The 14156-nt window shown below is 44.4% G+C and overlaps 1 protein-coding gene across 5 annotated transcripts in view; it reads right to left on the reverse strand.

Moving 5' to 3' along the window:
- Nucleotides 1-295: 295 nt before the first annotated feature.
- LOC106606997 (SEC14-like protein 1) overlaps nt 296-14156 on the reverse strand; it is an 18523-nt gene continuing 4662 nt past the window's right edge. For 2 of the 5 annotated variants that reach the window (XM_014203526.2, XM_045720306.1), the window contains exons 3-17: nt 9072-9221; nt 8716-8847; nt 7368-7496; nt 6774-6981; nt 6473-6582; nt 6120-6309; nt 4468-4556; nt 4263-4333; nt 4005-4176; nt 3713-3847; nt 3369-3503; nt 2912-3166; nt 1182-1360; nt 814-915; nt 296-702 (exon numbers count right to left, since the gene is read on the reverse strand). In XM_014203526.2, the coding sequence (XP_014059001.1) occupies nt 630-702; nt 814-915; nt 1182-1360; nt 2912-3166; nt 3369-3503; nt 3713-3847; nt 4005-4176; nt 4263-4333; nt 4468-4556; nt 6120-6309; nt 6473-6582; nt 6774-6981; nt 7368-7496; nt 8716-8847; nt 9072-9221 (2130 nt within the window). In that variant the 3' untranslated portion in view covers nt 296-629. Of the gene's footprint in view, nt 916-1181; nt 1361-2911; nt 3167-3368; nt 3504-3712; nt 3848-4004; nt 4177-4262; nt 4334-4467; nt 4557-6119; nt 6310-6472; nt 6583-6773; nt 6982-7367; nt 7497-8715; nt 8848-9071; nt 9222-9327; nt 9467-14156 lie in introns of those variants that run through there. The other 3 variants (XM_014203528.2, XM_014203527.2, XM_045720307.1) reach the window with 3 other exon arrangements.

Genomic DNA, 14156 nt, shown 5'->3' on the forward strand with positions numbered 1-14156 from the left:
ACGCAAGGTCAAATAGTGTTTTAGAAAAGACATGACGGAGGTTTAGGAACCTCTCACAGTAATATCGCTGATAGACCATATCAGTTATAACTTATGCCTTTCTCTATTTCAGCAACACAACTTTAAAAGGTTGAGTACAAAGGAAGGAGTGACAGAGTGGCTGGTAAGCCAATCACTGGCTGGAGATGGGCTACTCTGGTATGGTTGTGTGTAACACACTGACATCCTATGGTGAATAAGGGTCACTTCAACAGTACCATCTGAAACAGTAGTCATCATTGTATTACACAAATGCTGAAAATAGGAAGTGCTTTATTGTTCAGTTTCAATAAAATGGGGAACATTTCTGTCACTTCCCTTAAAAAAGAAAGAACAATGGTATTGAAAGAAAGAAGAGGATGATGATGGTTTGCAAGACATCTCCATATGAATTTATTCATTCAGCAGATGTTCCACTTCCAGAGCAATCTTAATGTCACAAATTATAGATACAGATTAAAAAATGTACATGTATATTTTAATAATATATTCCAGTGCTTTAAATGCAAGTACTAGAAGGTGCTCACAGGTAGGAACTCCACTGTTCCACCACATGGCATTAAGGATAGGCTATCCTTGGTCCACAGAGTTCATAACAGTTCTCTCATCCCCTTGGGTAAGGTTAAGTCCTCGTTGGCAGGTGTTGGTACGGCACTGGTTTTTCTTTAAGGCAACAGGGCAGAAGTCAACAGTATCAGAAGTCAGTTAGATCCTAAATGGGATCTCCATGTTGCAAAACTCAAACTCCTTCACCTCCTATTGGCTGGATGCTACCTTGATACGGTGGAACTGGACTGTGATTGGCTAGAGGTGGTGGTGGCGGCACTCAGCTGGGAGAAGCCACTGTGACTGGACTCCAGACTGGTCATAGAGCCCCTGGACAGACAGACAGGCAGACAGACACACAGACAATAGATTAAATATCCATCGAACACCTTTTCTTAGAGCACTGTTTCCCTAAGAATCTTTATAAACACCCTTATAAATTACCACAAATACATTTTCCCCACACAACTACGCACTGCCTAAAAAACAAGATAGCCTAAAACATTTACTCACTGACATGCAGCAGCCCTACACACTAAGCATCACTATAACAATACACTGCGTTATACAGTATAGTATAGTGAATGGTGACTGACCTGAAGTCTTCGGAGCCCAGCACCTCGGTGTAGAACATGACCTTACACTTGTGGGAGGAGACCTGCAGGGAGGCCAGCACGTCGTCCACCCGGGGCAGGCTGGAGGTAGAGCAGGCCGGGGAGCAGTGGAACCGCCATTGGAGGATGTAGAACCCGGGCCACCGAGTCACATGGGAGCCCTGGGGAGAGGAGGAGGGGACAGGTGAGGTGGAGGGTCAGAGGCAGTGTTTCCATTCAAATGCCGGCAATAGCTAATAGCACATTCAATATCTAAATGACAGACTTTATGTAATAGAAACCCATTTGAATTCCCTCATATGTAGGAAAATACTTTTGAAGGCATGCCCACTGCCGATTGACACCACATGGAAGTGACTGTAATGATTATTGAGCTACGCAAGGAGGAGGAATGATAGCCTACCAATTGAACGTCAGCTCCTTGCATGTCTTCCTCTGGCTACTCGACCAGGCATGAGGTTAGAAGAGGGAAGCTAAAAGACTTCATCTAAATTCTCCTCCTTGGTGGACTTGTATGACATCTCTGTAAATTGTCTTTTAGAGAGATTCATCTAGCAAAACGTAATAAAATACTTGAACATTTATCCTCTGTGTTCACACAGCTTTGTCTGTTAGACTCACTGGCATGGGAAACTTTGCAGGACGGTACCAGTTGATAAAATGATGTAAGTTTGCTAGTGAACTAAAGACAGACAGCCGGAGTAGACAGATGATGGGATTGAAAGACAACCTGAACCAACTTCCATGCATTGCAATGTTTTTATTTGTCAGCTTTTAGGTATATGTATAAAAAAAATTAAAAACGTCCAAAAGCCAGCAATTACCAGCTAACAAACACTGGTCAGAGATACTGCCTAGGGATGAAGAGACCAGATATGAGCACTGCACAGAACGCTCATTGACATCAGTGGATGTTTCAGTTACACTCACGTCTTAGGATTCATCCCTGAGGTTGGTGGTTAGTTTCCGTAGTGGTATATTGTAATTACTTCGCCACCATGGCCTATTTATTGCCTTACCTCCCTTATCTTACCTCATTTGCACACACTGCATGTAGACTTTTTCTACTGCATTATTGACTGCATGTTTGTTTATTCCATGTGTAACTCTGTGTTGTTGTTTGTGTCGAACTGCTTTGCTTTATCTTGGCCAGGTCGCAGTTGTAAATGAGAACTTGTTCTCAACTAGCCTACCTGGATAAATAAAGGTGAAATATCTACTTTTTTTTTTTATAAAATAGTGGTTATCACATTTGCCTCACACGCAAAATGTCCTCGGTTCGAAACCGGGCGGAAACATGTTTTATGGGGGCTCCCGATTGGCACAGCGGTCTAAGGCACTGCATCTCAGTGCTAGAGGCGTCACTACAGATCCTGGTTCGTTTCCAGGCTGTATCACAACTGGCCGTGATTGGGAGTCCCATCGGGCGGCGTACAATTGGCCCAGCGTCGTCCGGGTTTGGCCGGGGTAGGCCGTCATTGTAAAATAAGAATATGTTCTTAACTGACTTGCCTAGTTAAATAAAGGTTAAAAAAAAAATACATATACAAATAAAAAGTAGTACATGTTATCACGAACACATATATTCAGAAATGTTCAGAAACACAGCCAATTGAACAGACCCACTTACACAAATCCAAATGAGGTACTACCAATCATCAGACCCACCTGTACCAGCTGTGGATGTGACGGTGCCTGTTTCAGTCTCTTACCTGAACACTCTCTCCCTCCTTGCAGGTGAGTGCTGTCTCCACCATACTGTAGTCTTGCCCCAGAATCCAGGATCTGTCAATCAGCTGCATGTTGTTGGTGGCTGGCGACACGATGCTGCTGTGGGCCCCCTGGACGTCCCTCTTGGGGGGCTGGGGGGCCCTCCTGGAGTGGTAGATGTTGAAGATGACGTCTCCTTTACACACGTCAAAGTCCCAGGTGATCACAGAAGAGGGCTCGGAGATTTCGATCAGCAGCTGGAACAGGATTGGTAGTGAGTGAACACAGTAGGACAAAACTACAGACAAAAGATCATTAAATCACTGTAATAGGTTTTTACAGCTTTTTGCTGTTGTGTTGTATTTCTCCACTAGGGGGAGCAACCTAACCTACTGTTTAAGCAGAGTCAACTGAGAAGCTGGAAAACACATACTGTAGTTACTGTTTAGATCAGGTTACCTCATGTGGGGCCCCCTTGAAGACACTGGCAGTCTTGTAGATGGTGTCTGTCCACAGCCGCAGCTCCTCACTTTCCAGCGTCTCTGCTGTTCTGTACAGAGATTTGGGGACCATACCTCCTTCAGGGATCTCACACTGAAAATGTCATGACAGAGGACACAAGAGACAGAGACAAAATCAGCCCCCAGTTTAATCAGCACACACAGCTAGGAAAATGTCTAATAAGATGACCACGGTTAACTATATTATGTACTAGCAGCATTAGCCATTATGAATTCATATGCATGTAGAAGGGTACTGTATAAAACAGCCAGATGAGACTCCGGTCTGCCAGACAGACTCACCAGGCAGTCTCCTCCCAGGAAGTCAGGGATGACCTCTCTATCGATGTAATCCACCAGACCTCCAGGCCCCTGGTAGTCATTCGCAGCATACACCAGGAACTTCTTCCTGGTGTTCTCGTCAATGAATGGACTGACCTGAGAACAGAGCACAGACAATCAGGGTCAAAGGTCGTCTCACGTTTGCTCTGCACATGCAATTGAATACAACTGAACGTGATCAAGTTGGAGAGAAAGAGAGCGAGCACTGTACAATGTAATGTACACTACAATGTGTGATGTTAAAGGCTCTCACCAGGGTCCAGAGCACAGGGAAGACCCGTGGAGCCCTCAGTATGAGCAGACATCCCAGGGTCTCTGGGTAGTTAGCCTCCACCACCTCTATGATCCTCAGCAGGGCTTTAACCCCCGGACGCCACAGGTGACGCATGTTTAACCCCTCCAGGTCCACCAGGCACGTCCAGCAGCTGACAGATAGAGACAGGAGGGTTATAGGACATACTGTATTCAGGGATGAGAGACATAAGTGGAGTGAGTGTGAAATGGTAGCTACCTGATGGGTCGGCCAAAGACTCTGGTGTTCTCTTCACAGCGCCTCAGACCTTCCTCGTTGATGGACAGGACCTGAGGGAGAGTGTAGAGGTGAGAGGTCAGGGGAAGGGAGATCATTTGTGTATAGTATGTGTTTATACCCAGCATCTGAATGTGTGTGTGTGTGTGTGTGTGTGTGTGTGTGTGTGTGTGTGTGTCATACTCACTTGTCTCAGAAGGGACTCCTCGCCCAAGGCGCGTACTAAACCCTTGGTATCCATTTGACCGAGTCGCAGAATATACAGAGGGCGTCCATCTATAGACAGACATGGACACAAACACATGACCTCACTGTTAAAGCTACAAGAGGATCAGTAACGATCATGACATTAAAGTCGCAGACAGTATTCAGTTCAATCAATAGAGAAACTGAGTCAGATTGTGTTGACCATAATCACATCTACAGTATATCCATTTACAACTCACATTAAAGTCATTCATGTAAATATAGGCGTTTTACTACCAGCTGTATTTGGTTTTAGGTGGGGGTTATTGTTATTATGGTTACTATGGGCCACTTCCTGGTCTGAGGTCCTAGATGTCCAATTGGCTATCAGCTAGTTGGAGACAATGGGTAATTTCCTCTGCCCAGACGTTTCTGACACATGCCAGATCTTACAATGCCTGGACAGGTATTTTACGTCTCAGCTAACCACATCATATGCTATAGCAATCTGTCAGTTGATGACACAGCAGGAGAACGCGACCAACAGCTACCCGTCTGACTCATGCCCACAGACTGGGAGATTTCCCTTGACACATAGTAGGCAGGTTTCCATTGACCCAGGTTTATACAAATATAAAAACCTTGTGGCAGTGTAATGGAAACGGCAGCTGTAGGAGAAATGTTCTAAAGATCAACAACATTGTATCATCTGTTTGACAGGGGTGGATTTTTATTTTGTCCAACATTCTTTATTGCGACAAATGATAGAAACGGTGCTTTCGAATAAATAATGATTGCCCAATCATTTTGACGGTACGCGGGTCACGTGACGTCATCATGTTACTATAAAGCTCCACTCCACATTTCATTCTAAATGCCTACTGCTTGCTAAATCAAAATGTTCAACTATACAAATAATATTTCTTTGCAGGACAAGGATTGTCCTGACTTTCAAGAATGCCTGTATTGCTTCGCCTTGCTTTTCTGGTTGTTTCACCATCCAACTATTTCTGAGCGAGAGGAGTGCAAGTTTCACCATGGCACAGTCCGTGGCATACACTGGCACATGAGAAATATTTGTCATTTCTTGCATTCTATCCATGCAAGCTACCTGAGACATAAAACGGATCGGTGGGAGCGGGCATACAGGCTTATTAATGCACAATTTGCCAAAATGGATAATGAAAACACTTCAAATCACTTAAATTTGTGTTCAACACTAGGTTTTTGCAAAAAAAATATATATATTTTTTTTTAGGTGTGACGTCATTACGTCCAGCTGTTTTTATTAACACAAAACAGTTCAACAGAAATGCACCATAGCAGGAAATTGTTGCAACTATTTTTTATGCAAAATGTTAAAAAAAATGTATTATACATAATCACTGGACAAGTTCATGGAAACATAGCTAGTGATGTCACTTCCAGAGAAGCAACCAGACATTACAGTTAGTCATTAACAATACATATAAGAGCTGGGACACATTCACTAGAAACCAAACGGAAGAAACCACTGTGAAACTGTGGTGGTGCAGTACTTCCTGAATTTGTGCAATAAGAACACTCATTTCAAAATATATTTTCATCTTCTGTCTGTGCCCATTGAACACAACCCTGCCGTTAAAACCCTATCCTGCTCCGAGAGGTACCCACCTCTGTCATGGTGGTGCCAGCCCCCGGTGTAGTAGTCGTGTAGCAGCTGAGGTCTCTCCCAGGAGTCCAGCAGGAAGTCCACCTGGTGCTGCTTCCTCCAGGTGAGCGACTGACACAGGATCTCCCTGGCCTTCTCCAGGTTAAAGTCCCGGGCCCGCAGGAAACGCAGCACGTGCTGGTCTTTAGGGATCTAGGGGAGGGAGAGGAGATTGTGTTTATTCAGATGTTGTGGTGTGTGTGAGTCGGATGTGACTTTTACTTACATCTATGTTCTTTGGATTCAAGTTTTGCTCTTGTTTGCAGCTATTTGAGTCAGAGTTTGAGTGTTAGGTGTGTTCATACACGTGTCTCACCTTTCCCTTGTGGGTCTCCTGCAGCCACTGGCGTAGTCTTATAAGACAGCTCTCCTGCAGCGGCGTCAGGTCTCCTAGGTAACGCCTGATGTAGTCAGCATCCAACTTGTCTGCAATCGAAACACAGACAGTCAATTCACACACATACCCAAATGCTAAGTCCACCAGCCCAATGCAGCCCAAGCCAAGGCCAGAATGTTTGCTTTCAGAGCCAGTGGAATGGGATTGGGACTTCAGCCGTGACAGATCCTTCAGATTGTGTGTGTTTATTATCGTGTTGATTCTGACTCGGAACACTGACCATCTGGGGAGCCAGGCGGTAGATCTGTGGGGCTGGCAGAGAGGGTCTCTTCGGCAGTGGGCACAAGGATGGCATTGGCAGGGGCACTGGTGAGTGGCAGCTGGAGCCTGGCAGTGGGTGGGGGGGCCTGAGGGGGGCTCCAGCGGGGGACGTGGGTCACCCCCTCGTCCTCCAACTCCTTCAGGTAATACTCTATGATCTCTTTGCCCTGGAGGACAGAGCACATGACTGCATAAGGACAGTACCGGTAGCTAGTGTAATGAGCAAACACTGTGGGCAAATACTGCATGTTTGTTTACACACGCGCCTGGCCGCAGACGAGCACACACCATTGTGTGACCAAGCTGAGCAGGATATATGGCCCAACGGGCAAATGTGAGAAGATCCTGGATAAGACACAGTTTACACAGACCTGCCAGACTGGATCACAGAAGGCCTGGAAATAGACTGCGCAAGCATGCTCATGTAACACTGGGTCTATATGGGGGAGCAGCATGCTGGATGATGATGATGGTATATCCTATAGCCTCATCCATCCCCCACACTGACATGTATCCTGTACTCACATGCTCACAGACTGACACATGAACACACCTTTTTAATACTGTTGGCATACTGCTTCATGGCTAGCTTCTCGGCCGCGTTCTCAAAGCCAAAAAAGGACTTGATGTCCAGACTGGCTGTCTGCTCGAAACACGTCCACTCCTCATTCTCTGGGTGAACCTGTGGAGGAAGCACAACTCATCACAAAACAGACGCCAAATGGATGAACCCTTTACACTGGTGGGAATTGGCCTGTATGGATAGGGCTAAATTGAAATGTTTCTTACAGAAGAAACATGAAAAGCATATAAGCATGGTAGCAATTGAAAGGGAACAGTTCGGAGATTATGGGAAAATTGTTAGGCCACAAACATTACACTGATGATTTTACATTTACTATATTCTCCGGCGCATTTGTTGATCAAATCTGAAAATACTCTGGATACATTCAGTAATATGCTGCGACTATTCCTGGAAAATGTGGTGTCTCCAAGCAGCTACATACCTCTCCAAAGTGTGAAGTTCCTACGTAACTTCCATTCACTTAAGACACAAATAACAGTCCTAAGGTGCTTTATTTTGGCTCTCTTGTAGTTGTTATGTAAGGAACACAACCGTGCATTCCTACCATCACAATTACTGTTGCTTACACAATCCAAAAATGTCCCATTATAAATCACAATCGGGGTCAGGTGGGCATTGATTGAAAGCTTGCTCTATTGCCACCATGACAAGCTAAGTTATAAAATAGGATTTTACAGTGTTAGGCTTTCACAGGGTAATTCAAAGAAACGGATCGTAATGTTGGTGCGCATAGAAAGGAGTCACGCGTGCATTCACGTACACGTTCCACTGAGATTTTTCTTCAAAACAGACAAACATAGGCTCATTTTGTTGAGAACTACCCAGGGCATGATGCCATGTCATCTTGTAACTGTACATCAAACGTAGTGATCATAAGCACTGACACTGTATATGACATGAGTTTTATGATATGGAAATGTGATGTGCACATTTGGACTCACGGGTGTTTGGCTTGTATGACATCAAAGCGGTATTTATTACCATCTTCGACGTCTCATCCTTAAAAATACATAGAGTCCTCTTAACTTACAGCATGTTCCTCACTCAGACAACTAAACATTTGCACAAGTTGTCCAATTAGCAGGAGGGATGGGGGCAACTCCCTGTCGCGTGCTGTGCTCAAGTTCAAAACACACACAATTACTATATGTTGCTAGTCTTTTGACCAATCAGATCAGCTCTGAAAAAGATCTCATGTGCAAAGACCTGATGTGATTGGTCAAAAGACCAATGAGTGTAAAAAAAGATCAGAATTAGGCTGCCTGTGTAAAACGCAGCCCATGTAACCGATGATTATTATAGTTGTGGGACACACCCTGTAGTTGCAGATCTCATGGACGATGACTCTGTTGGAGAAGGTCTCATTGACGACCTCAATGTGCAGCGCCCTCTCCCTGCGGTCCAGAGTGTTCTTATGGATGAAGTACAGGTAGTCCACACCAGCCATCTAGACACACACAGTAGACCACGGTCAATCAACTCTGGACAACACTAACACAACATCAACACAACGTCCCTACCAGGATACTCAGGTCTGAAGGGAAATAATCACTAATAGCCTTCACATAAGAAAATAAGAGAATCAAAACAGACGCTATTATACATTGCTAGCTTGAGTAGCTTCACTGCTCAAGGGAAAAGTTAAAGGTGAAAGGTTAAAAGGTAAGATACCCTTTTGAACAGCCGGGGGGCGTCTGCCTCCACCTTACAGCGCCTCTCAATGAACACAGTGGCACCGTCATCACTGTGCTCCTCCTTCACCACCTCACTGTCCACAAAGATGGGGATCAGGGGGCAGTTTGGAAACCTCCGCACATAGGCCTAATGGGAGAGAGGGAAGGAGGAAGAAAATATGCAATATTACTCACATGATGAAAAGAAAACGCAATCCATGACATAGTGAAAGTATTTTCTGGGTTATAATCACTTTGATCAAAAAAACGTGTATGATGTCCGCCCTAAGGCCACTGTTATTGTTTTTGTTTCCATGGCGAAGCAGAGGTGGGGAGCGTTGCGCTTCAAGGTAAAATAAATTGCATTACATGCTGCTGTTCTATCACGCCTGCAATGACGACCGACAGAAAAACACTCTGTTGTTTGCAGAAAGGTCTTCGTTGTTGTAATATTGCAAACGGATAAGTTAGTAGGTCATGTGACAATCAGAGTCCAACCAGAGTCAATGTCAAGAGCTGAGATAGTTATGTCACCACCCCCCCACCCACCCCCAGGCCTGACCAATACAAAGAGCACACATGTTGATTACATATGATGGTTCTCAACTGAACTCTACCCGTAACTCAATGAGTCCCACTGTAACGGGGGAGCTACAAACTATTAAAAGCTATATATGAAAAGCTGAGACTCTCACAAACATGTTTTGCCCTATGACTCTCACAAGCTGCACAAGAGTCGTTAGACGGTAAAGGGATCTTCTACATAGCAGATCCCGCACGTTAATCACATTTATTTTATGTAACCTTTATTTAAACTAGGCAAGTCAGTTAAAAACAAATTCTTATTTACAATGACGGCCTACCCCGGCCAAACCCTAACGACGCTGGGCCAATTGTGCCCTATGGGACTCCCAATCACGGCCGGATGTGATACAGCCTGGAATCAAACCAGGGTCTGTAGTGACGCCTCCAGCACTGAGATGCAGTGCCTTAGACCGCTGCGCCACTCGGGAGCCCAGTGTCTACATAGTGTCTATAAAACTGTAATAAGCTCACATTGTTGCTGTCCAACTGCAGACTCCACACAGTTGTCAGTTGTTCATTTCAGTGCACAAACAATTTTGCACAGCATTTGTATAAATTCATTTTATCAGGTTTTTGTTTTGGCGGACCTTATTATCACTAGCGGTTCTGGGGGGGGGGGCAGTGCCCCTGTGACAACAATTTTGGACCCCCTTCTGGCCCCCCTAAATGTGGAGTATGAAATAATTTTTACTATCGTTCTTTTTTTACATCCGTTATTAGACAGTGGCAACGATGATGATTATGAACATGGTCTTTTGCCTGCTAATGCCTGCAATGCAGTGAAGAAAACGATATGACAACAATAACGTCTAATGTAACTGGCCCCTCTAACAGTACAACTGGCCCCAGCTTAGCCACCCCCAGTTGAAATGGTCTAGAACCACCACTGCTTATTATCCCCAAAGATGAAATCGGGGAGGGGACTTTGGATCGGTCTCTGTCCGTCCAGCCGTCTGTCCGTACATTAGTCACACGCGATCTCGACAGCATTGGCCCGATGTTGATGAAACTTGGGTGAATGATGCGGCATTTACAATGCATCTTTCGTGGAGGACAACATGTTTACTGTTGCTTTGTTATTGTCATTTGTCAATAAAACTCATGAATGCAACTGTTTAATTAAAATTGTTTAGTGTTCTACTTGTATCCCTGGTTGTCCTGAAAAGAAAATGGTAAAACACTTGACTGTGAGGTTAAATATAAGGGTTGGACATGCAGATAAATGAAAGTCAGATAAACGAAAAGCTGATTTTGCTGGAATCTGATTGTGCTAATTTGGGGTTTCGCCCTATGGTGCAGAGTACACAGATGTCAATCTGCTGACACACACATAAAACACCCACCCTTTCAGAGTCACTATCTGGGTTTCGATCCAATTGGCAACAGATTTTCATGCAATTATTAGAATAGAACATTTCCCACCAGTGGCGTTTCCACCAAACTGACTTGTTGATAAAAATCAGTGTGTGATGACGTAGTGCACACAAAATGTATTGTTTTTGCTTAAGTTTTAAAATACCAAATAATGGGTTTCCATCACATTTTCTACTCTAGCGATAGTTTTGTAACAAAAACTGTTGTATTAAATAGCAACTGTGCCTACTCTGGTCATGACACATGATCTCTAGCCAACAGCTCACAGTTACAGTGAGGGTAGGCTAGTCCACATGATGAGATCATTATGGATAATAATATTATGGATTATTACGAGAATGTTTATATTTGTCAAATGGCAGTCAAGCATCGATCATCATGTCACCAGAATAAGACCCTCAATATTTATTGGAAAAGAGAATCAATCTATTCACTGTGCACTTTCACCACCTTGTGAAGTTCATCATAACTTATTTAATTTGTAGCCTAATAAAGTGCATGGTTTCCCGAGTTGTAGTGGGAGGACCAAATACCATAATATGGCTCCAATAATATTTATTTTATAAATATTTACGCATTAAAAAGGAATTTCCAACACCATTTCTCGAATAATTAATTTTACCGATACAAAAAGATGCCAACGAACAAATGATCTGGAGGCATTTATAAAATTGGACCGGTACTTCCTGTTTCCATCACAACGTGGTTAATGACAGTGCAACAGTGCAAGTCTTTATGGATCAAACAAAGCTGGTGTGCAGTCGATAGAATGACGAGGTACAAAGACAAAGACATCATCCGGGAATATTGATTGAATAACATGACAGAAGGATATACAGTTGACTACAGTTACACAACCAAGACATGTAACAACTATCTTTCAATGCTTGGGAACATAAGATACGGAGTCCATTTCCTTCTTCCCCATTACCAAGCCAAAACACTACACTAGTATATAGGCTTCAGTGCATAAACCAAGAAGCTTACAGTTAGATAGTTGGGTGCATTGTCCATCGTCTCTAACAGTGCCTCAGACGTTCTGAGCCTACATGCAAATTCTAACTATTTTGGCCTAAATCTTGCTTTAGGATAGATAAAACATCCATTATTTTGTGTCTGGATTTTGTGTTATTAGTCAAAGATACTGGCTTCTTGTTAAGGCTAGGGCTGATTTCAAGGTTTTACTGGTAACCTACAATGCATTACATCGACTTGCTCCTACCCATTTGGTCCTGTCGTACATACCTAGACGTACACTACATTCACAAGACACAGGCCTCCTTATTGTTCATAGAAGTTCTAAGCAAACAGCTGGAGGCAGGGAATTCTCCTATAGCGCTCCATTTTTATGGAACGGTCTACCGATCCATGTGAGAGACACAGACTCGGTCTCAACCTTTAAGTGTTTACTGAACACTCATCTCTTCAGTAGGTCCCTATGATTGAGCGTACTCTGGCCCAGGGGTGAGAAGGTGAACGGCAAGGCACTGGAGTGACGAACCACCCTTGCTGTCTCTGCCTGGCCGGCTCCCCTCTCTCCAATGGGATTCTCTGCTTCTATTGCAGGGGCTGAGTCACTCTCTCCCATGCCGTCCTTAGGTGGGGTGCATTGTGCCAGGCTTTTTTCACTCTACCCTACTTAAGTGGGTTGAGTTACTAAAGTGATCTTCCTGTCCAGTTTTGCGCCCCCTCAGGCTCGGGCGGTGGGGGAGATCTTTGTGGGCTATACTCTGCCTTGTCTCAGGGTAGTAAGTTAGTGGTCTGTTGATATCCCTTTGGTGGTGTGGGGGTTGTGCTTTGACAAAGTGGGTGGGGTTATATCCTGCCTGGTTGGCCCTGTAACTTTGGACAGGGCCAGTGTCCCCTGACCCCCCCCTGTCTCAGTATCTATGCTGCAATAGTCTATATGCCAGGAAACTAGGGTCAGTCTGTCCTATCTGGTGTACTGTGTGATCTTAGCTATGCTCCCTCTAAAGCCCCCCCCCCCTCCCCAAAATCCGCCCAAACAAGACATGGTATCAACAGCAAGCTGAAACTGACATGTGGGGAATCATAAATGGCTAGTTTCTTGTCATTCTTGCTAACAAATCTGGCCATCCAGAATCACAACAACACGCTGACTTCTGCCCCATGGAAGCTCGCACATTGTTTTTGTGACATTGTCAGCTAACCCATCTACGGAACCGTGACCTGTTCACCAGACGTGCTGCTGATCCGGTTTCTGCTGCTCTGCCTGCGGCTATGGAACCCTGACCTTTTCACTGGTCATGCTACCTTGAACCGGACCTGCTGTTTCCACCCTCCCTCTCCAGCAACGGCCACCCCTCAGAGCCTGGTTCCTCTCTAGGTTTCTTCCTAGGTTCCAGCCTTTCCTGGGAGTTTTTCCTAGCCACCGTGCTACATCTCCATTGCTTGATCTTTGTGGTTTTATTCTTATTCATTCCTTTACACTTGTGTGTAAAAAGGTAGTTGTTGTTAAATTGTTAGATTACTTGTTAGATATTACTGCATGGTCGGAACTAGAAGCACAAGCATTTCGCTACACTCGCATTAACATCTGCTAACCATGTGTATGTGACCAATAAAATTTGATTTGATTTTGATTTGAATATGAAAAACAAATCTGTTTACATAAACGTTCCAGAGAACGGAGGAATGTTGTCGTCAGTGATAAGCGGTAAAACAACATGCCAGGTTTGGTGTGATGATGGTGTCAGGACAGGAGTGACACTGTAATGGCTGTCAGTGGGCCAAACCAAGGATCAGTCACTGGGACGGTCAGTCAGAGGACAGAGGAAGCCTCTAGTCTGGCATGGCCCTCTATCTAGTGTGAACTGCTGTCATTAGAACAGCCTTTTTACAGCCAGGCAGCCTCACAACCTTTAAATCAACTGACCATCTTTCAAGTGGCTTTGAATCACGCTGACAGCGTGTGAATGGAAGTATAACAAAACATTACCAGACATTTAACAGATGTTGCCGAGACTAGAACTGAGATAAGAACTCCTGGGGGTCAAAGGTGGTGTTTTTTGGTATTTAGTGAAGCAGAGCCACGGCTGCAGTTAGAGAAAGAACAGAGCACCTGACTTCCACTGTAATCAGGTTGCAACACAGGACACTTACA

Source organism: Salmo salar, chromosome ssa06, assembly GCF_905237065.1.
Source record: "Salmo salar chromosome ssa06, Ssal_v3.1, whole genome shotgun sequence".
NCBI lineage: Eukaryota > Metazoa > Chordata > Actinopteri > Salmoniformes > Salmonidae > Salmo > Salmo salar.